This window comes from Bos grunniens, chromosome 6 (genome assembly GCF_055505025.1).
Source record: "Bos grunniens cultivar Pamir isolate PY7600 chromosome 6, Bosgru_T2T1.0, whole genome shotgun sequence".
Classification (NCBI taxonomy): domain Eukaryota; kingdom Metazoa; phylum Chordata; class Mammalia; order Artiodactyla; family Bovidae; genus Bos; species Bos grunniens.
Genome location: NC_141170.1, coordinates 22,980,733 through 23,005,822, shown reverse-complemented (window position 1 = coordinate 23,005,822; position 25,090 = coordinate 22,980,733). Strand labels below are relative to the sequence as shown.

The window sequence follows — 25,090 nt, the reverse complement described above, 5'->3', positions numbered from 1 at the left end:
CTAAAGTCTTGTTCAATATTCCAAATCAGTTTGGAATCGGCAGCTCCACCCAGTTTCCCTGAAATAATCCCTCAATTCTGGCAAATCCCTCTTTCCTTTGTGTTCCTGACATGTGTTGCTCCTGGCGTACTCATGAACCTCCATTCTCAGTTTCTCTACCATTCTGTGCTTCATGCTAAAATATGAGTTTCCATATCATATGGTAGTCATTTCTGAACCCCTAATTCCAAGCCCAGCACTGGCTCAGATTACTAAGGGCTGAATGCAGAATGTTGCCTCTACTTTCTCTCTGCTTTTAAATCTGTGTTTTTAGGAAACATTTGTTCTGATTCATTTATGTGCTCAGTCGCTCAGTAATGTCTGATTCTTTGTGGCCCTGTGGACTGCAGCCCACCAGACTCCTCTGTCCATAGGATTTTCCAGGCAAGCATACTGGAATGGGTTGCCATTTCTTACATTTTCTTACTGACCCAGGGATTGAAGCAGCATCTCTTATATCTCCTGCATTGGCATGTGGGTTATTTACTACTAGCACCACCTGGAAAGCCCAATTCATTTATTTTTAGATCTAAATGCAAGTTCATACTCAAGGCTATGTAGTCTATATTTCTAAATGTAAAATATGGATGATTCTCTCTATTAAATAAGTTGCAGAAATTAATAAGCATTCATGATGTTTCTGTAAATAGGAAGCCCTCCTGACAGCCTAAAAACACACCTTAATGGTGTCCCTCTGCACCCTGCATAAAGAAATATAATTCCTGATTTCCAATCTGCAGAGTTTCAGGGACGGAATGGATCTATTCTCACTACCTGATGATCGAATCCCCTGGATACACCCCATGTGACGGTGAAGACTTCATTTGATTACATCAACTGTTGTGGTAAAGAAACTGCCTGCCAAGCAGGAGACTTGGGTTTGATCCCTGGGTTAGGAAAATCCTCTGGAGAAGGAAATGGCAACCCACTCCAGTGTTCTTGCCTGGGAAATTCCACTGACAGAGGAGCCTGGCAGGCTACATACAGTCCAGGGGGTTACAAAAGAGTCAGACACAACTTAGCAACTGAGCAGGCACTCAGCAACCTCACAAAGAAGTCCAGTTCATTCTTCGCAAGTGTCCTTTTAAAAAACCATATACTTTAACACTTTTGAGCCCTCTGGTCAATAGTAGATGAAAATGCAAAGTAACAAAAGAATGAAAACCACCCCTGTGAATTTTAAATTAAAAAAGTAAGGAGTACAAATCACATTAAGGCACCTTTTTGCTTTTTAATTTGAGACTCAAGAAAGTTAGCTCATCTAAAAATCACCATATCTAAGATAATCAAGGTTACAACAGGAAACTGAGCAGAAATTGCTATGCAGGAAACTGATTAGTTCAGCAAAGAGACAGGATGCTTCATGTCTCTGCTGTTGTCTAAATTAATTCCATGCCTCCTCCGTGGCCAACTGCTCTGAGATAAAGGACTGCAAAGTTGCCTCATGAAAGTGGACTGAAGTACAATGAATAATAAATGCAGAAGTAATACAAAGCACTGCCTGAAGTTGCAAGGAGTGGAAATCAGTCAGCAAGGGTGAGAGGGGAAAAGAGTCAGTCTAGTAATATTATGTAAAACACTACTGTGATCCACAAAACATAAAATTCAATATAAGGTGCTGATAAGAGGATATCAAAATAGGTGGTAGGCATGCTTTGAAGGAGCGCTTCTTCAGAATAACCTTTTCTATGAAGCCTGAACAATCCAAGTTATATTGCTTGAACTGTGCTGGTGTTTGTTACTCAGAGTTCCACCTGTGACAGGCAGAATAATGGCCCCATAAAGATGTCCACCTGCCAAAGCAGGAGATGCAAGAGATACAGGTTCAATCCCTGGGACAGGATGGTCCACTGGTGAAGGATATGGCAACCCACTCCAGTATATTTGCCTGGAGAACCCCATAGACAGAGGTGCCTGGAAGGCTACAGTCCATGGTGTCACAGAGAGTCACACGCAACTGAGCACACACACACATACAAGGATATCCACACTCTAATTCCCTGGAACTGTGAATAACCTGTCTTCAAGGACCAAAGAGACCTTGCAGATGTGATTAGCACGAAGGATCTTGAGATGAGAGATTATGCATGCATGCATGCATCAAGGTGGGTCCAACCTAATCACATGGTTCCTTGATACTGGAGGTCCTTTCCCAGCTGGGTTTGGAGTCAGAAAGACAAGTGACTACAGAAGAATGGTGACAGAGATGCAACACGCCTGGCTCTGAAGCTGGAGGAAGGGCTTACTAGGCAAGAATGGAAGGAGCCCCTGCAAGCTGCAAAAAGCAAGGGAGCAGATTCTCCTCTAGAGCATTAAGAGAGGAATGTATCACTGTCGATACTTTTCAGCTTAGTTTAGCCCAGCAAGACCCATGTTGGATCTGTGATTACATAACTGTTAGGTAATAAATTTGTGTTGCTTTAAGCCAGCAAATGTGTGGCAATTTGCTACAGTAGCACCAGAGAGCTTGTGTCTATCCATGTTCTTTCAGAGCTTTTACTCAAGCATGAAAAAGGACACAACCTCAAACCAACTGTCATAACTTCAAAGTGACTGTTTCACAGATACCTAACATTTGCATGTGACTTATTTCTAAAATGATTTCCCCAAGAGGCAAACAGAAAAAGTCCTGAAATAGTGTATCTTTCAAAGAGATAATGAAACATTCAATAAGCAATGAAAACAAAACAAACCCCAAACCTGACAGATTATCAATCCCTGTCAATGAATCCAGTAGAACATATCATTCAATTTACTTGAAATTCTTTTGTACTTGAGTGGGAAACCCTTTATCCCTATCATTATTCCTACCTTCTTCTCTTCTTCCCCTAAACCTGATTTTGAAGTACTTTCTAGATTAAGTTTTATAGTAAACATTTATTAGCAGGCATGAACAGAATTTCTTACAATGATTAAAATATATAACTATTAAAATTCAATTTTCTAATCGAAACTTTGTTGTTGTTGAGCAATGTGGCACTGATTCATATTTCAGCCTTAATTTACACCTTGATGTTTAAAAAAAAAAAAAAGGAGGACTGCAAATCCTTCTTACTTACCACTTTGCAGCAAAGGGGCCAAAACCACCACATCAGTCCAATACCCAAGAGCAGCAGTAACACCAAAATAGCAATGAGGGCTGCAATCCCAGTAGACTGGAGGAAGCCGAAAACAAAAACAAGGCAGTCAGCAAAGTTGACAGTCAAATCCCAAATATGTACTTTTTAAGGAAACACCAGAAAAAATGATAGGAAGCATAATAATGTTAAACCAGATTGCTAATATATTCCTTTACATTCTTAAATTGTATAAATTATCTTACTACTTATATACTACCTATATTATATTCCATTTTATTATATTTATATAATATACTAAATATAATCTATTTGTATTAAATTCCCTCATATTATACCTCATATATATTATGTTAAGACAGGCAAGGATAAGTATAAAACCCTCCCAAAGTGTCTGAAATTACACCTTAAAGAAAAATAGGAAAAAAAATTACAATTTGGAGTTGTGCGAATGGTCCTGTGCTGTGTGTGCTAAGTCACTTCAGTTGTGTCCAACTCTTTGTGACCCACCAGGCTCCTCTGTCCATGGGATTCTCCAGGCAAGAACATTGGAGTGGGTTGCCTTTTCCTACTCCAGGGATCAAACCACGTACTTTCCTCTCTTGCCTTGGCAGGCAGGTTCTTCGCCACTAGTATCACCTGGGAAGCCCCATGAACAGTCCCTATGGTCCCCATCTTTCGTCTCTGGGAAAAGATTATTGTGGCTACAAGCATGATTACCTCTAGGCAGAATTTATGCAGAATTTCCCCAGACTTTTTGATGATGGGCATTATTTCTTCATATACTTAAATGGTAGGACAAGATGAATACCAAAACTCACCAAATAGGTGACAAACCAACAACAGTTCTTGTTGGCAAGTGGTACACAGGTATCAATGAAAGGATGCAATTTTATGCATTCGTATATCAGAGCATCACCCATGCCAGTTCAAGTGCTACCCACTCTCAACCACAAACCACACTGGTGTTCTTTCACTTCCTAATGACAAGCTCCTCCAGCCCTAACACCTCTGTCCTGGGCTTAGCCTCTACCTGCTTCATCTACCAACTACCTATTCATCCTACAGGGCGTAGCTAAAGCCACTTCCTCAGGAAGCCTTCCTCGTACCTTCTGGCTAGAAAATACCCCTTCTTACTTACATGGCATAGTTCTCTGAACCTTAAACTTTAGCACTTAGCACAATTTATTTATTTGGTTTGCTTATTTATTTACGATGAACTACAATGATTTAATTTGTATTTTCTGTATTCACTATGAGTTCTAGAAGGCAGGGCCTATTCCCAATCTACTTATCCAGGTATATTCCAGGCCAGGTATGTAAAACTATTTACTAAGAGAATGAACTCCAAAGAAATGAGATGGCAAGAGCCACAAACACAAAGTGAAAGTCGCTCAGTGTTTCCGACTCTTTGCAACCCCATGGGACCCCATGGAATACAGTCCTTGGAATTCTCAAGGCCAGAATACTGGAGCGGGTAGCCTTTCCCTTCTCCAGGGGATCTTCCCATCCCAGGAATCGAACCCTGGTCTCCCACATTGCAGGCAGATTCTTTACCAGCTGAGCCACAGGGAAGCCCAAGAATACTGGAGTGGGTAGCCTATCCCTTCTCCAGCAGATCTTCCCAACTCAGGAATCAAACCAGGGTCTCCTGCATTGCGGGCAAATTCTTTACCAACTGAGCTATGACACAAAGAAGAATACTTAATTTTTAGCATAGAGATCAATTTTCCAAGAGAACAAGGTGTCTCTTTCAAAGGCTTACTCTCTGATATCCCCAGTAATCATGTTTTGTTTGTGTTTTTATTTTTTTTAAGAAAAGACTTCAAGGAAGGAAAAAAAAAATCAAAAAAATAAATCAATACATTATCTCTGGGTGGGAATTTGGGTCTTCAAAGGTAGGTTTTCAGAGATACACACTCTATCATTCAAAACAAATAAGAAGTACAAGCCCCGAAATCAAGACAAGAGTCACATTTATCCCAAGAGCTGATAGAGAGAGAGCCTGGAGCTGAAAGAACCTACCAATACTCATCTTAAAATGGCCTTGCCTTACAAGTGTTAGTCTGGATGTCTAATTTTAAGCAAGCTGTTTAATTCTTAGGAGACTCTGTTTTCTAATCTATACAATAATAAAGTCAGTTGTTCCCAAAGCATGAAATTATTTGTGGCAAAGTGATAACCAGGATATCTCCCTTAGAAAAGCACTGTGCACATTAACATATTTGTAAAGCTCTGAATGGTTTTGTAGTAGGAAAAAAAAAGTCCAACTTACATCAGCACAAATCAATTTTTTTCTCATAACATTATCAATATCCTAAAGAACTAGGATCCCCCAGTATCCATTTGGGGAAATGTTAGGATTGATCAAAAAGCTAAAAGACTTTTGGATGTTGAAGTAACAATTTTTCTTAGTAATTAGAACATTTTATGATGGAATTTGAATTGTAATGCATAATAACTTATGCACAAAGAGATAATGATTTTTATGTAGACATGCTTGACTGCTCACTCCCTCAGTCGTGTCTGATTCTTTGCAACCCCATAGAGTGTAGTCTTCCAGGCTCCTCTCTCCATGGAAGTTTCCAGGCAAAAGAATACTGGAATGGGTTGCCATTTCCTACTCCAGGGGATATTCCTGACCTAGGGATTAAACTTAGGTCTCCTGCATTGCTAGGTGGGTTCTTTACCACTGAGCCACCAGAGAAGCCTCTTTATGTAGATAGTTATTTGTAAATAACTGAAGAAGAGAAGGTAGGTTTCAAAAGTATTAGTTTAAGGAGCGTTAGCAAACTATTCTTTGTACAGCTTATCAGAAAAATCTTGAAATGTGAGTCATAGTTTCCCTGTATCATCTGTTAGTATATCACAGTGTAAAAAAAAAAGAGAGATTACCATACAGTGACTTGGAAACTATCTCCAAACAAATCAGTTTTCAAAAACATTGATTATTAACTGTGTTTCAATTTTAATAAATCCACTAAAAATAACTTTTAAAATAATTCTCAGGGCAACATAGACCATAAAACATGCACTGACTTCAGAAATTTTAGAAGAAGATTAACAATCAAGTATATACATGAATAATGAAAGCCATCCTTTGCTTTCTAATTTTGCATCTGGATATAAGAGGGAATAACCATACAAGCTATTTATATAACTCATGTTGCTGCTGCTGCTGCTAAGTCGCTTCAGTTGTGTCCGACTCTGTGCGACCCCATAGACAGCAGCCCACCAGGCTCCCCTGTCCCTGGGATTCTCCAGGCAAGAACACTGGAGTGGGTTGCCATTTCCTTCTCCAATGCATGAAAGTGAAAAGTGAAAGTGAAGGTTGCAAGTTAACCAAAACAGACAGCACCAAAATATTACCTAGAATCTTTGCCCTGTCCTGTAATCTATTTTCAGAAGACAACAAAAATAAGTACAGAAACTTCACACACACATACAATCTTCCGAAAGCTCTATTATTTACTATTAGCCCACTCTTAAGGCACTTGAAAATGCTACTACATGGTATTTACCATAAAACATTAATTTTAAGAAATGAAAAGACATGCAGTCATCTAGCAACTTCTTCATTACAGTTTAATATAATTAAAGTGTAAACTCAAAATGTATTTATTGATGTAGCCTAAACATCTAAGTCAGTGTCTTGCAGATAGAAATTTGTGTGTGTATATGTGTGTGTATCAGTGAGAGAGAGAAGATAAATACATTATAGAAAATGTTCAGGTAATTATCTAAGTTCTGTGTCCTCAAAACCAAAGGAAGTAACTCAGAGCACACATCAGGATTCTTATGAAAGCACTCAAAGGGCATCTTTCTACATGGAATTCCAAACATTCATGAACAAATCATGCAATGATTACACTAAGCTCTGAAATCAAACAAGAATACAACAGGAAAAGAATGTCAACGGAATACATAGAAAACTATGATATTCTATGGGAGAAATGTTGTCAAATGTGTTAAATTCATGATCCCACCTTTAAGCTCTTACATAAGACACCCCTGATCTGTGACTGTTCATGTATGGAGTGAACACAACGTTCCCCCCAGACCTTTCCCACAGGAGGATCGAGCCACAGTGTCCATGGAAATGGCTCACCATTTGGCTCTGCTCACAAATTCCAAAAGGGTACTATGAACATTTGTTTTCCCCTTTTCTTAGAATTCAAATCCTATGTTCAGAAATAAAGACACGAAACTAGAGGGTGTGAATATGCTACAAGTTTAGTGGTTAGTGTTTTTTTTTTTTCTTCTTCCTACAAATGTGTCATGAGCAGGAAATTCAGAAAATCATACTGACAGAATATAAAGTAGATGGGCTAGCCATGACAGGCAGTCAAAATTCTTGCATTTTCTTTCAAAAATGTCCCTGTGAGGAATACTCACAAAACACTGTGCACATCCAGATGTAAATATCATTTTGTACAATAATATTATCATCTCAACTGATTCTGAAGATTAGTATACAAGAAAACTATGAAAATATACACTTTCCACAGACCTACAGACTTACTCTTGATCATATTTAAGTTAAGCATGGTGGAGAACAGGTCACAGTAAACAAAGAATTGAATGCAACTGGAACTTGCCATAAACACTTCCCTGGATGCCCCAGTCCCAGACATTAGCTCAGTTAACTGGATACAAATCCAGGCTTCCACAGTTCCTTTGTTTTGATTTGCCAGAGCCATTATCAGAACATGAAAGACCTCAGCAATGAAAGGGAAATAATTTCATAATTCAGATAACTTTATAAACAAATTAAGAAAAAAGGCCAAACACATAGACTTCAGTTCTATGAGCAGACACTGTGCTGCAAAGTGCAAACTTCAAAGTCAGATGAAACCAGATCTGATTACACAGAGATCTGTATCATAGGGAGAAACTAAAAGCCTCTCACTTCTGTTTAGGTGTGATACTCTTTAAACAGTAGAGAGTTAAAAAGCTGCCACAGCTATGTTGTGCAAGTCTTCATGAAGCCCACAGGTTAGTTAGAGGGACAACCCTTGAACACACAATCAAAAATGTGAGGAGGATGGAAAGATGGTACCATAGAAACGGGGCAAAGAAGGAACTAGCCTGCACTGGGGTTCTCAGAGGACCTCCTGGGGAAGTATAAGAAAGCCCGGGAAGAAGTGCGGGTCTAACGAGTGGCTTCTTGCAAGCACAAGAAAAGACAACTTTTGGCTGGAAAACAGAATCTGAGGGAACCTGAAGCAACTGAAGAAACTAATGAAACACAAATTTCTAGAAAGCAGGAATCCTCTTTATTACACAGAGAATTGGGTTGTTGGGTTGTTTGGGTTAATACCTAACAAATTTGTTGGACGACCTTCCAAGTAGCCATCTGTTGGATCAATTCTTCCTAACTATAGTTCTGAACAAGTAGCATTTTCAGATGTCTATAAAGACAAGTTAGCCGAGGAGACCAATTAGAGACAGTACCTTGGGGCTTCCCTGGTGGCTCAGATGGTTAAGAAATCAGTTTGCAGTGCAGGAGACCCAGGTTTGATCCCTGAGTTGGGAAGATCCCCTGCAGAAATGAATGGCAATCCACTCCAGTATCGTTGCCTGGAGAATTCCATGAAGAGAGGAGCCTGGCTGGCCACAGTCCATAGGGTCAAAAAGAGTTGAACACAACTGAGCAACTAACACTAACTAACTAACTCAGGTGTTGGTCAAGGCTGTGAAGCCAAAACTTTGTAAAGTTTCAGTTGGGGACAGAACCCTGAACTTGATTTGGGGGTAAAAGGAATATATTTTCTAGTTGTTCTGGACGCATTCAGTCTTCGAACTTTACCTGCATCTAACTTCCTTTTCTTTATTCAAAGCAAGCTATAGGGTAACAATGAAAAACTGTACTCTGCCAAACAGATGTGAACTTCTAGTGAACTTCTAGTCATTAAAGAAGTATAAAAACAAATCAGAGTTACTACTGTACTTGCAAAATAACTGCAAGAAAAGATGAATCACTCAAAAATTTCAAAACTTTGTGACTAGCATGTTGCAATTTATCTAGAAAATAATTAATCACAACAACCACATTAGAATAAAACAGAAACAGAAAAGGGGAACTAGATCTCCACAACTCCATTTCCATGAGTTGAGAGCTTGGGAAAGAAAAAAAACAGTCATAAGATAAGTGATGATTTCATTTACTGGATTCTTTTGAAATATTCCATATCAGGCCAAATCAGCTCATCAATTTCATAAGATACCTAGCAAGCTAAAACAAATATTTTACATTACTATACAGCTGGGAAAATTGAAAGAAAAATATATTACATGAAATTCAAAGGTTAGTGTACATAGTTGGTTGAACATAGCCATGCCCATTTGTTTCTATAGCTGCCTTTGCGCTAATGAAAGAGTTGGGGAGTGCAACTGTATTGCCACCAAAGCTGAAAATAATTACTATCTGACCTTTAAAAAAAAATGCCAACCTTTATCTTACATAAATCAGATCAGGACCTGGTAATGAATGGAAGATTGTGCAACAGGGGCAGACAGACAGGTTCAATTCGCAATTCTAGCATTTACTCGACTATGAAACTGAGCAAATAATTTAACCTCCAGACTCTCCAGGCTCCCAGCCTCCCCTTTCTTGGGGGCGGTGAAGGCTGAAATCATTTAATATTCTGCGCATTAAGCTGTGTGTACCCTACTGAGAGTTAGATCCACTTACGAGAGGAAGCACCTTCTACTGTGTTGGCATAGATGGGCACTAAAGATTGGAGGTGGCTCTCTGTGTTCCTAAGTTTTCTCATCTGTAAAATTAAGATCATAATAACAACCTTCTCTTCAGTGGTGAGAATTACATCATAAAGTGCTGAGCACATGTGCAAGGCTTAGCAGTGTCTGGAATGTATCTCTTGCTCAGAAAATACATTCTTAGTGTATTATTCTAAAAGAATCAGAAAAGCAGTGGTTCCAAAGGGGAGAACAAATATCTCTCACTGCATTTTTATAAACAGAGACACATTTAAGAGACCTTCTGAAGAGACAAATGAAGAGAATGGACTCCCTGAGGGCTTCCCTGGCTGTCCAGTAGTTAAGACTCTGTGCTTCCAAAGCAGGGGATATGGGTTTGATCCCTAGTCAGGGAACTAAAATCCCACATGCTGCCTGTTCATGGCCAAAATTTAAAAAAAAAAAGAGAAATAGAGAGAGAGAACAGACAGCCTAAGTCCAAGCCCTCCTCAGACCCTAAACTTAAATCTCTTAAATCTAAACCTTAGTATCCCCACTTCAAATATATAGGTACTGTCATTCATTCCTTTAACAAATAATTTGGAGCACCTGCCTTGTGTAAGCACCAGGCACCAAAAGGGAGGCAGTGAGCAAGCCCCAGACTGCAGAGAGGCAGAGAAGTAAACAGGAAATTACAGACCAGTGACATAAGTGCCTTAGTAGGACTGAGCCCAGATGCTCCTGGAGAACAGAGGGGATTCTTTATTTGTGGGATTTCCACAAGGATTAATCAACTGCTAAGGCAATGGTATTTTATTTGGTGTGACTTTCAAATGCCTATGAAGAGCCAAAAACATCATCCTAGAATGAATAAGATTACTAACCTAATTACCAATATCTGAATATTTCAAAACATTCCCTAATTATCATATCCAAATATGCCTGAAAGGCTAGGTATCACATAAATACAATGCCCACTATTTATTATATCATAGTATTACCCACTGTCCTCTTCTATTCTGAATAGAGATGTAATGCACACATCCACTGGTCCTTTCTCATCAGCTTCAGTCTCACTTTCCATATCGATAAAATGGTAATATTACTACCATCCACAAGAAGAAGAGGGCAGCAGAGGATGAGATGGTTAGATAGCATTACTGACTCAATGGACATGAATATGAGCAAACTCCAGGAGAGAGTGAAGGACAGGGGAGGCTGGCGTGCTGCAGTCCGTGGGGTTGCAAAGAGTCGGACATGACTTAGTAACAACAAAACCAGACATATTTGAGCTTGAATAAAAATAATGACTAAATCTAATGAGGAAAAAAAGAATCATCCCATGGTTATGTAAGTAAATAGTTATGTTGTACATCTTGAACTTATACAGTGCTATATGTCAATTATATAAATAAAACTGGAAAGAAAAAACTCTCTAAACTTTGTCTCCACAGAGTTAAGCTCAACCTCTCATGAACACAGATTTTCTTTCCTTCATTCATTTTTAATATGACAGCTCTGTGTACTAAAGCTGAGGAATCACAGACTTGTAGGATGAACTCTAAGCTCTTTTTTTTCCAGGTTGTTGATAATCTGATCTAAATGTTCTATTTTCAAGCTTTCCTTCCACTGTTTTTACTCCAACCAGAATGATCCTGAGACAGACATGGATCCCAAGACCCTCTGCTGCACAGTGCTGCAATGCTCATACCTAAGCCTCTCCTCCAGAGAAGGCAGTGGCGCCCCACTCCAGTACTCTTGCCTGGAAAATCCCATGGATGGAGGAGCCTGGTGGGCTGCAGTCCATGAGCTCGCTAAGAGTCAGGCATGACTGAGCGACTTAACTTTCATTTTTCACTTTCGTGCATTGGAGAAGGAAATGGCAACCCACTCCAGTGTTCTTGCCTGGAGAATCCCAGGGATGGGGGAGCCTGACGGGCTGCCGTCTATGGGGTCGCACAGAGTCGGACACGACTGAAGCGACTTAGCAGCAGCAGCAAGCCTCTCCTCCAACAACAAAATACAAAGAAACTGTAAGGGACTAAAAATACATGTATGCATGCACAGTTAGGGCAAATTTTGGACAAAAGATACAAAGATACCAAAAAACCGAACTGCCACTTCTGAAGAGTTGGAACAAAAGCAGGGTATTGCCCAAGCCTGCTGCACACAACACCACCTAAGGGGTGGGCAACCACCTAAGCCACCCCACTGGCCCAAGCCCTGGACACACCACTACCCTCACCCCATAAAAGGGACAAACTCCCTGCCCAGCAAGCAGGAAAGCAGAGGAACTTCTTGTGTGTTCTCATTCTCCCTTGCTACAACAAGGGCCCCAGTAAAATCTTGCCTGAATTTCTTGTCTAGCCTCTGATCAATTTCTATTGATGAAGGAGGCCAAGAACCCTAGTAGGTAATAATCCTTTTAAAACACTGTCATACAATGTCATCACTGCGGATGGTGACTGTAGCCATGAAATTAGAAGACGATTACTTCTTGGAAGGCAAGCTATGCAAACTGAATGTATTAAAAAGCAAAGACATCACTTTGACAACAAAGGTCCATATAATCAAAGCTATGGTCTTTCCAGTAGGCATGTACAGATGTGAGAGTTGGATCATAAAGAAGGCAGAGTTCCAAAGAATTGATGCTTTTGAACTGTGATGCTGGAGAATACTCTTGAGAGCCCCTTGGACAGCAAGATCAAATCAGTCAATCCTAAAGGAAATCAATCCTGAACATTCTTTGGAAGGACTGACATTGAAGCTGAAGTTCCAATACTCTGGCCACCTGATGCAAACACCCGATTCACTGGAGAAGAACCTGATGCTGGGAAAGATGGAAGGCAGAAGGAGAAGATGGAGACAGAGGATGAGATGGTTGGATGGTATCACTGATTCAATGGACATAAACTTGGGCAGATGGTGAGGGATGGGGTAGCCTGCCATGCTGTAGTCCATGGGGTCACAAAGACTCAGAAAGACTTGGCATTGAACAACAACAACCATGTCACCTTCCAATGGCTCCCTGTTTCATTTAGAAGAGAAACTCAAGTCCTTACAATGACTTATAAAACCCACTATGATCTCTCCCCTCCCTCTACTCTCCTCTACTCATCTCAATCCTCCTCCTCCCCTAGCTGCCTTTACCCTACACATTGGCTGCCTGTTCCTCTTTAAGCCAGCCAGGTACAGTCCCACCTTAGGCTCTGTTTTAGCTGCTCCCTCCACATAAACACTGTTCCCTTACATGGTCTTCAGGGCTTACTCCCTCACCTTCCTCAAGTTTTCCCTCAAATCTCTTCTCATTGGAAATGACTAAGATCCCTTGTTTAATATTACAACATGTCCCCACACTCTCTCTCCATCTTTGATACAACTAATGTCCCTTTTTTCTGAAATCACCTTACTGTTAAACCACCTCTAGTCACATTCAGTTCAGTCGCTCAGTCATGTCCAGCTCTTTGCGACCCCATGGACTGCAGCACACCAGGCCTCCCTGTCCATCACCAATTCCTGGAGTTTACTCAAATTCATCTCCATTGAGTAGGTGATGCCATCCAACCATCTCATCCTCTGTTGTCCCCTTCTCCTCCCACCTTCAATCTTTCCCAGAATCAGGGTCTTTTCCAATGAGTCAGTTCTTCACATCAGGTGGCCAAAGTATTGGAGTTTCAGCTTCAGCATCAGTCCTTCCAGTGAATGTTCAGGACCGATTTCCTTTAGGATGGACTGGTTGGATCTCCAGGGATTCTCAAGAGTCTTCTCCAACACCACAGTTCAAAAGCATCAGTTCTTCAGCGCTCATCTTTCTTTATAGTCCAACTTTCACATCCATACATGACTACTTGAAAAACCATAGCCTTGACTAGACAGACATTGGTTGGCAAAGTAATGTCTCTGCTTTTGAATATGCTGTCTAGGTTAGTCATAACTTTTCTTCCAAGGAGCAAGTGTCTTTTAATTTCATGACTGCAGTCACCATCTGCAGTGATTGTGGAACCTAAAAAAATAGAGTCTATCACTGTTTCCACTCTTTCCCCATCTATTTACCATGAAGTGATGGGACCAGATGCCATGATCTTGACTCTCCTGAAAACAAGAAGACCTAGAAAGACTTCCTCTTTCTAGGAAATATACAACCTATAAATTACAAACGGGTAATATAACTTCAGCATCCCTGTACATGGAAACTGTGTATGGTTATAAGATCCAGATAAAGATCCTATAACCACACTTGAGTGGAAGAGAGGTAAAAAACAAAACAAAACAAAACAAAAACAGCTAGAGGTACAGAATAGGAGGGATGGAGAAAGAATGCCATTTCAGTGAGGGAACACTGAGAAACCATAAACCACAAATGTTTGTAATCTCAACCACATCCTGAGGGACCAGAAAATATACAAACTGCAACATCCACAAAATCTACAAATTGCAACATGAATTGAATATGAAAAGGCCGGGGTTGGGGTGGGGAGGGCCTAGCTATTTTTAAAATAAAAAAATGAAAACAAGTGTTGAAAAAGAGGTATCCAGGGAATTCAATAATGACCCAAGAGTCCATATGGATGCTGTTTTCCCTGCAATGTTTTCTTACAAGAAGAAATAAACTATCTCTATACAGATAATATTGAGTTGCCTTTTTTTTTTTTCTGGAGGAAGGATGTCTCTCAAAGTAAAAGATCAAAATGTAAAACCATCTCATGAAATCATGAGATGTGGGACAATGTTTAGGTTTGGGATTTTGGTCTTTTGAAGGGCAGGAATTTTTTTTTTTTTTTGCTCTGATTTATTTATTTTTTACAAAGAAAATGCAATCATAAGACTAATAGCCATGTTATCAGTTCCTTTTAATGCTTTGTGTTTTCATGTTCAATAATCTAATATCAAGACTTAAACCCCCAAAATTAAGGAAAACATTGTCTTATCAATGGAGTTTACATCTAAAAATACTGCATTTTAGGTCTACTATGATCTATGATACAAACCTATCACCTCAATTAAATTATAACTTCAATATAGTTTTAAGCCAAGATATTATCAAGCTTTCAAAATCAAATTCCTTACTCATGCAAAAATACCAACATTAAAATGGACAAAATAATAAGCTCACTCATTAAGATGCACTAATAATTTCAAAACCATGATAAATGTCTTAGATACTACAATGCAACCTTCATTAAGAGAAGACATTACTTTCTTTATAGTTATTGTTTTAATAAAAAAAATAGCTTCATTTGGAAATCATTCTCCTACCTTATTCTGATATGACTTTCCAATTTTATAAATGTCAAAACACAACCTATACTCGCTTAAAATCCCTTTTAAAATGAAACTAAAGGAAAATGCAGAACAGTCTACAAGTGCAAGTGTTTCCTCGAGACGGTCTTCAGTGTCATCCTTGTACTTCACTGTAGTGTGCAGCGACACCGAAAGACCATAAATTATTTCTGCGTAAAGTTATTTTGAAAAGGTAACTTTATGCAAACTGTGACTTACACATTCCGTGGCTGTGACTATTAGTGAACTCGAGATGACAGACTTTCCTTCATTAAAACTCACTGAAACATGAAGAGTTCTGAAAGAAAATGAAGAAACAATAATTAACAATGAATTAAAAAGTAGAGCTTTGTGGGAGATTTTTCTTTCTTTAAATAATTCAAAAGTAACCAGAAAGTCTACTTTAAAAGTCAAGTGTCTGGTCAGTTAGCTTTTTTCTTTCTTAGTTCCAGCCCTTACTCAGTAGCTAGAGGCAAATTCCTTAAGTGATTCAATTGTTTCCAAAAGAGGCACTAATGTAAATAGAAACATGAAAAATTCCTATAGTCGTCCTTTTAGTTTAAAAATGCTATCTTTCGGACAAAAATTTAATTTAGAAGAATTCCTTAATGCAGAAAAATGCTGAGATTTTTCAGGTTCACAAAAATCTTTTTAAAAAGGAGAAAAATCGTTCCATCCCATTTCGCTTTTCCCTGTCTGTAGATATTACAATTATTATAAGATCTTTGTTTAAGAATTTAAAAATAACCAACCATTCAAAGATAAAATATAGAGAAAGTGATAATGAAAGACAGAGATAAGCTGAATGGAAAAAAATAATACATGTAAATATCTGTAGGCATTTGTTGTAAATACCCAAGATTTTAACATATCCTGAAAAAGGCAGAGAAAAGAGAGAATAATTTTTGTCCATTACTGAGAACTACTATAATTAAAATACAGCTCTCATTTTGAAAATATGATTTCAAATTATAATTAAAAATAATTAAAATTTCATTAATTCAGGTTTTATTATAGTAATTCATTAATTGGGATCAGTTGGTAATTTTTTTTTTCATAGCTTTAAGAAAATGGCAACCCACTCCTGTATTCTTGTCTGAGAAATCCCATGGACAAAGAAACCTGGTGGGTTAAAGTCCATGGGTTCACAAGAGCCAGACAGGACTTAGCGACTAAACCACCACAGAAGATAGCAAAGAGGGAATAGTGACAAGGAGATTTTTAAAGGAAACAGCTCTTTTCCAAAAGAGTTTACAAAGTATATTACCTATAATAATCAATATACCAAGAAAACAAAGCTATCCATTCACTAAAGTGAAACAGGCAACATTTTGTTAATCTAGCTTCTTTTTTTTTTTTTTTTAATCTTTTTTTTTAAATTTTTTTTATTTGTTTTTTTTTTTATTTTTTATTTTTTTTAATCTAGCTTCTATACCACACCATGCCCCAGTGTTCACAAAATATTATAAAGTCCAAGAATTAAGAGCCAGAAACTTTGCCTTAATTACTCTGGATTAGTAGAATCTTATTAAATTTATTAGAGTTCTACTCTAGGCCTTGAATTGTGTGTCAAACACTTAGTTATAGACAGAATAAAACAGAAGCAATCTCAAGCCACTGGTAAGATTTCCAATAATGATGGCAGAGATGACAAATATTATTCAGTTCCTGCCAGATGCTGTCCTGGGCATTTTATGATATTATCTCATTTAATTCTTATAACTCTTAAAGTAAGGAGTTTCACAGTTTTATAGCTGAGGAACATAAGGCCCCAAAATGCTAATTACCTTGTCCAAAGTGGTAAAGACAGGATTCTTACAAATTTCGAGTTCTTTCCATAATACCACTGAGGCTTGAAGAAATGAAAGTTCTTATTGTGTTTTTCTTTTTTATTATTCTCTCAATGTGATATGTAGCTTGGGTTTTTACAGTGCTAGAGTCTCCAGGAAAGATAAAACTAGTAAACCTCTAGCTAAACTCTTCTTCAAAATTCAGGATAACTCCTATTAAAAATATTCCCTGTAAATTATTCCCTTCAAAACATTTTGTTTTTATTTATTTATTTTTTTTTTTCCTGCTGCCTTATGATCCAGCAATCCCACTGCTGGGCATACACACTGAGGAAACCAGAAGGGAAAGAGACACGTGTACCCCAATGTTCATCGCAGCACTGTTTATAATAGCCAGGACATGGAAGCAACCTAGATGTCCATCAGCAGATGAATGGATAAGAAAGCTGTGGTACATATACACAATGGAGTATTACTCAGCCATTAAAAAGAATACATTTGAATCAGTTCTAATGAGGTGGATGAAACTGGAGACTATTATACAGAGTGAAGTAAGCCAGAAGGAAAAACATAAATACAGTATACTAACGCATGTATATGGAATTTAGAAAGATGGTAACGATAACCCTGTGTACGAGACAGCAAAAGAGACACTGATGTATAGAACAGTCTTATGGACTCTGTGGGAGAGGGTGGGAAGATTTGGGAGAATGTCATTGAAACATGTGAAATGTCATGTATGAAACGAGATGCCAGTCCAGGTTCGGTGCACGATGCTGGATGCTTGGGGCTGGTGTGCTGGGAAGGCCCAGGGGGATGGTATGGGGAGGTTGGGAGGGAGGAGGGTTCAGGATGGGGAGCATGTGATTTTTTTTTAAATAAAATTTTTGAGAAAAAAACATTTTGTTTTTAAAAATATGTTTAACTAAATCCAGAAACAAGCAAGAACTTAGGGTGTATATGTCAATTTTACTGAACTTCTATGAACTTCCAACACAGAATGAGAAGTGGCTTATTTAAGAAGGTAAATTTAAAATTACTTGCTTATTCTGCAGAATTGAGTGCCTTGTTTTGTTTTGCTTTTTTGAAGACTAAGCATAGTTGAATCCAAAAATAATGTTTCCTAGATCTTAATTCCTCCACTCTAAAGCACGCACCAGAAAGCATATGACACAGAAGGCATGGTTTTGGTTTTGGGCAAGATTTATTTGAGTCATAACACTGCATGATTGTTGCAGATAATCTTATTGATTCAACTTTGAAGGGCTCAGTAGACATTGACATAAATTGTTCATAATCTGGCAGGTAGAACTCACCAGACATAAACCAGTTCTCTAATTAACAAAGGGAACATTCAAAACATTTAATGATTATCCAAATGGAATAAAAACAGAAGATATTTTTACAACAAAGTTCACTCTTTTCTATAGTTCCCCATAGCATGCTGATGAGCTCTTGTAGGCAACCAAAACAATTGCATATTATTCCTAAAATCTGTCTAGTATCATGTGGTTGGTGAAATAAAACTGAGTTAAGTCTCCACAGACATGGAAATCCACCTGATGATTCTTTGGACACATGGATTCATATGAAACAATATAACCTTCCCCTTCCTGAGAGCAGTGGTAGCATTATCAAACTATTACCATTAACAACAATATTAATAATGATGGCATTTGTCAATTCCTTACTATGAACCTGAGAGAGTTAATTCTTAGGTAGGTTGATAAGGAGTCTGGGGCCCTCAAGGAGGAGAAAGGGGTCCAAAGCCATTGGGGAGGAGAAAGGGGTCTGGAGTTCTCCAGGAGGAGAAGAGGACAAATCGGTTTTTTCTACATTCCTTCATCTTAGTCACATAAAATGTTTTTTTCTTTAAGCCCAGAGTTAATGGCTCAAGGGTATGTTTTCCCTTAAGCTCTGTACTAAGGATTATATAACAATAATTACTAAGGATGTATCTTGCTCAACGACATGCTTCTCCCTTTTAACAAGGACCTTCTGACTAATCTTGTTATCTTTAGATGTATGCTGCGGAACTGGGTCAAGATCTATGTTGTGGGAGTGGGTCTGGTAAAAGTATGTAAGACCTCCATTAGACTAGCAAGGGGGGCACTCTCCATCCCCCTTCCGATGTATATGTCAGAAGCTTTCTAAGTACCTTTTTATACTTTAATAAACCTCTGCTATACAAAAGCTCTTGAGTGATCAAGCCTCGTCCCTGGCCCCGAAGCTAAATCTTCAGAGATTGTGAATCTGACATTGTTCACCATAAGCTGTCAAACCCAATGCATTAACTCATCTTCTCATTTAATTCTCACAACAATCCACTGAGGGAGGCTGTACCATTATCTGCATTTTCCAAATAAGGAACGTAAAGCTTAAAAAGGTAACCTGCCCAAAACTGGACTTCTCTTAACTCTGTAGTCAAAGGGTCTCACTTCTATTGCACATTACCTTAATCCTCGATAAATGCTTTAGGGTCTGATATCTAATTTTTGCTCACTGGCAAAATTGTCACTCCTCCAACTTTTTACAACATTCATGTTATTGCTCGTGGTTAATTACATTGGCATTTAGTATACAATGAAGAGGGAAATGGCAACCCACTCCAGTATTCTTCCCTAGAGAATCCCATAGACAGAGGAGCCTGGGAGGGCTATAGTACATGTGGTCACAAAGAGTCAGACATGACTGAGCAACTAACTGTTACTATATAAAATACTTATTTGTGAATATATCTGTATATTTTTATATGGATATATATTTGCTGGTAGTTTTTTCAGAAACGTTGCAAGCATTAAAAACATACTCTAAAGGTTATTTCTGCTTTTACATTTTGTTGTTTCTTTAGAAAAATACTTTGAGATTATTCGTATGATAATGGCACTGTGTGGATCACAATAAACTGTGGAAAATTCTGAAAGAGATGGGAATACCAGACCACCTGATCTGCCTCTTGAGAAATTTGTATGCAGGTCAGGAAGCAACAGTTAGAACTGGACATGGAACAACAGACTGGTTCCAAATAGGAAAAGGAGTTCATCAAGGCTGTATATTGTCACCCTGTTTATATAACTTATATGCAGAGTACATCATGAGAAACGCTGGACTGGAAGAAACACAAGCTGGAATCAAGATTGCTGGGAGAAATATCAATAACCTCAGATATGCAGATGACACCACCCTTATGGCAGAAAGTGAAGAGGAACTCAAAAGCCTCTTGATGAAAGTGAAAGTGGAGAGTGAAAAAGTTGGCTTAAAGCTCAACATTGAGAAAACGAAGATCATGGCATCCGGTCCCATCACTTCATGGGAAATAGATGGGGAAACAGTGGAAACAGTGTCAGACTTTATTTTTCTGGGCTCCAAAATCACTACAGATGGTGACTGCAGCCATGAAATTAAAAGACACTTACTCCTTGGAAGGAAGGTTATGACTAACCTAGATAGCATATTCAAAAGCAGAGACATTACTTTGCCAACAAAGGTCCGTCTAGTCAAGGCTATGGTTTTTCCTGTGGTCATGTATGGATGTGAGAGTTGGACTGTGAAGAAGGCCGAGGGCCGAAGAATTGATGCTTTTGAACTGTGGTGTTGGAGAAGACTCTTGAGAGTCCCTTGGACTGCAAGGAGATCCAACCAGTCCATTCTGAAGGAGATCAGCCCTGGGATTTCTTTGGAAGGAATGATGCTAAAGCTGAAACTCAGTACTTTGGCCACCTCATGTGAAGAGTTGACTCATTGGAAAAGACTGTGATGCTGGGAGGGATTGGGGGCAGGAGGAGAAGGGGACGACAGAGGATGAGATGGCTGGATGGCATCACTGACTCGATGGACATGAGTCTGAGTGAACTCTGGGAGTTGGTGATGGACAGGGAGGTGTGGCCTGCTGCGATTCATGGGGTCGCAAAGAGTCGGACACGACTGAGCAACTGATCTGATCTGATTGGATCTGAATGGCACTGTTTGATCAAACCAGTCAAATCTAAAGGAAATCAGTCCTGAATATTCATTGGAAGGACTGATGCTGAAGCTGAAACTCCAATATTTTGGCCACCTGATATGAAGAACTGACTTATTGGAAAAGACCATGATGCTGGGAAAAATTGAAGGCAGAAGGAGAAGGGGACGACAGAGGATGAGATGGTCAGATGGCATCATCAACTCGATGGACATGAGTTTGAGCAAGCTTCAGGAGCTGGTGATGGACAGGGAAGCCTGGAGTGCTGCAGTCCATGGGGTCGCAAAGAGTCGGACGTGACTGAGCGGCTGAACTGAATGGCACTGTTATGAGTTGGTACCTTTGTCCAAAGCTCTGCCCCTCCATTGATGGCACACAGATTGATAAAGCCACCTCATCCTTTAACTTGCCCTTTCTTTGCCCTGAGACTCCAATATATGCATATCATGTTTTGTCATATTTTATGTAATTCTGCTAGAATTTATGGATTTCTCATTCTGATTGCTATATAACCTCTGTTGCTGGTTAGTAATGTTTAGAACAGTAGAACTCATACTCTCAGTTACAGAAACTTAATTATGGACAAAAATGTATTAAAGTCATTGTTTTTATGTAATTCCACACATCAGTGAGAGGTGAGTCAAGAATTCATCTTTATTTGTCCCAAGAATAAAATAAAATTGTAAAAGAGGATAGATTCTGCCCACATGTTGGGGAATCAGGAGTTCTAGGTTTGAACCCTAGTCACTATACTCTCAATCTTGCGTTCCTTAATCTGTAAAATGGGGATACTTGTACCTACTTCAGAGTTTGGGGGAAAAAAGCTTGATAAAATAATGTCCTCAAAATGTCCAACACAGTGCTTAGAACACAGCAGATACTCTATACATTACTGTAACATCAGACTACTTGTCAAAAAAATTATTCAGAATATCAAGATACTTTTATACCAAGCTAAAAAGCAACATAGATAATACTGAAGAATGTATTGCAGCAATGAGATAATTGCCCAATACTTTTTTGTTTAAAGAATTTCTCTTCCCCTTACTTCCATATAGAGAAAGCTAAATTGTTCGAAAAATGCCTAGAATATAATATCATGCAAGTTTATTTAAAGAAAATTTTCAGAGCTATTTCCTTCCTATTACAAAATGTTATCTTGACAAAACCCAACATTACAACTGTGTTGACTGTGTGCTTGAACTTAACACTTAAAACTACACTGCAAATTGGTTTCTGAATGTCTGCCAATAAGTTCAACCAATCGCTCAACCAGTCTATTGTTCTAATATTTATAAATTACCTACAATAGGCCAAGCAAGGCTGTGCTTGGTAATAGGGCTGCAAAAACAAGTAAAACACAGAATTACAATGTAACTGAAAAGAAGTCACATAAAACAATTACAATAGAATGTAATATTAACTAAAATAGGTACCAGCAGAAAGGTACTAGAGCACAATGTATGAAATACAAGTAACTCAGCCTTGCATGAGGGCATCAACAAAGGTTTCCTGCAGGAAGTCATCTCTATGATGAATCCTGAAGAATGATCAAGAATTAGTTGGAAACGAGATTAGAAAGGAATCTAAGAAGACGGAGCACTATTTGACAAGCTAGAAGATAAGAAAGGCACAGAATAGTCAAGGAACTAAAAAGTCATTCAATATGGCAGCAACACAGAATATGACAGTGAGAATATATGGTTTGAAGCTGAAAAGGAGAATAGGATAAGGATCATGAAGAACCCAGGATGCTATATTTAGATGTTTGGGATTAGTCTTATGAACTTCTAAAACAGGTAGAAATCTGGTCATAATTGTGTTTTACAAATATCACATGTGTTGCATCGTAACGGTTGGAAGAGTAATAATTTCTACAGTAGAAGACCAGTTAAGAAAGTCATGGTGTATTCCACTCTTGGAAGGAATGTAAATTGGTGCAGCTACTTTGAAAAACAGTATGGAGGTTTTTTAAAAAGTTAAGAATGGAACTACCATAAAATCCAGTTATTCCACTTCTGGGTATTTATCTAAAGAATGCAAAAACACTAACTCAAAAGATTTATGCACCTTGATGTTAACTGCAGCATTATTTAGAATTGCCAATATATGGGAGCAACCTAAGCGTCCACTGGTCGATGAATGGCTAAAGATGTACAGTGTACATGTACAATGGAATAGTATTTAGCCTAAAGGAGACAGAATCTTGCTATCATGATAACATGGATGGATCTTGAGAGTACTAAGTGAAATACATCAGATGGAGAAAAACAAGTATGTATGATTTCACTCATATGTGGAATATAAAAGCAAGCAAACAAAACAAAAGCAGCACATAGATACAGAGAACAGACTGATGACTCCCAGAGAAGAGGGGGTGAAATGGATAAATGGAGTTACTTCGGATGGAAACTAGGCTTCTGGTGGTAAACACACTGTAGTGTATACAGAAGTCAAAAGTTAACATTGCACACATGAAGCATATATAATATTATAAACCAATGTTATCTTAATTAAAAAAAAATTTTTTTAAGAATTTCTTAGTACATTTCAAATAAAAACCAAAGTAGAATTGAGTCAAATAGTGTCAATGGGGGTAGGGCAAAAATGAAAACTGAGAGATATTAAGGAGTTAAACATAGAAAGGACTTGGACATTTATAGGATGCAGGAAGTGAGGAAGAAGGGAGTAGTTAAAGATGACTTCAGAGTTTCTGTCTTGCACAGGAAGGTGGGTAATCCTGAATAGGAATCATGAAAGGAATAGGTTTGAATGGAAGTACATGAGTTTAATTTGGGAACTTCAGGTTTAAGGTGCCTAGGGGAAATACAAGTGAGTGAGTTGACATCTGGATAGTAGACACCTGAATAATTGGCTTAAAGCTAAGGGAAAGATCTTGTTTGGAGATTGGGAGCTCATCAGCACGAAAAGGAAGCCTTCGAGAAGGCGAGTTTATGGGTTAGGAATCCAGTCATGGTGAAAACTGACAAGGAACCACAAGAAGAGGAAGCACAGGTGACATCAGAGAAGAAACAGCCAGGGAGGTCGGACTACGAAGTTGGGAAAGATAAGGGAGAACTTTCTGAGACAGGACTGGCCCACCATGCAGATAATTCTGGGTGTTAAGGGAAGGTGGGGCTCAGAACCCACGACTCTTTCAACTTTGTTTTCTACAAATTGGTGCTACATTGTTTAGAATTGTATACAAATGTTCGTTTTCTCTTTGCTGCATCCTCAGAATATTTTTTTTTCCTCAGAATATTTTTAAGTAGAAGGATAGAAGAAACCTAAACATCTTAACAAAAAGACTGTTGGAAGTGCATTTTAATGTCAATTGCTTCTCAAATTAATAGCAATAAAACTAAATTCAAATGTACTAAATTTTTTCCACATGACAAATTATTCAATAGTATTGGGATATTTAATGAAGTAAATAAAATTCAAGGTCCTAACAGTCACAGTGCTTTTATTTAATGTTAAAGATGTATGAAAATTCCAAAACAGGAGAACAGCTCAGTGCCATATGTTATGGTTACTCTGATCTGACAAATTTCATACTCCATGAAATATGGTTGACAATCCACAGTAACCTATTTGCAAAGTATTCATTTGCTGTTTACTTTATGCATAACCAATAAAAGACTGCCATTTTATGATCCATTAAAAAAGATGAAAAAATTAAATAAAATTGTGAAAGACATTTGCTGAAATAAATAATTTACCTCCAATTTGCATATACTGAAAATTAAACTGGTAACTACTCAAAAAGTTATTAAAATTATGTCAACTGAAGATATTTTGAAACCAAGTGCTACTATTTAATACTCTGAAGAGTTTCTTAAAAGTTAGCTTTATGCATAATAAATTATGAGTTGAAAGTCAAATTTCATATTTGTGAATAAAGATTCAATTTCTAGTTATGAATATAGATGTAAATTAATGTTTCATCTAAGAATATTTTCTTCAAAGGGTAAAAGGATAAAATCATTAAATAAAATAATTTCTTTTTGAGATACTCAATATAGTTATATAAAACTGAAACAAATACACTGCAGTCAGGAAGACTGCTAGATTTTAGAAGAAAAAAATGCTTTATCAGAGAAGTACTGGATCACATCTAAAGTTGTATTGGAAATGTTTTCAGTATTACACTGAAAATAACCCCTTTTTAACTGCATTGTGTATTTTTCAAGTGTTCAAATGATGCTTGGAAAAGATCACTCGATTTTTAGTGTCTTTCATCC

At 38.1% G+C, this 25,090-nt stretch overlaps 1 protein-coding gene across 1 annotated transcript in view; it reads right to left on the bottom strand.

Annotated features, from left to right (window-relative positions):
- Positions 1-25,090, bottom strand: part of ANTXR2 (ANTXR cell adhesion molecule 2) — a 176,382-nt gene that overhangs the window by 96,703 nt on the left and 54,589 nt on the right. The window contains exons 11-12 of the mRNA XM_086407575.1: positions 15,315-15,393; positions 3,099-3,194 (exon numbers count right to left, since the gene is read on the bottom strand). Of these exons, the coding sequence (XP_086263701.1) occupies positions 3,099-3,194; positions 15,315-15,393 (175 nt within the window). The remainder of the gene's footprint in view (positions 1-3,098; positions 3,195-15,314; positions 15,394-25,090) is intronic.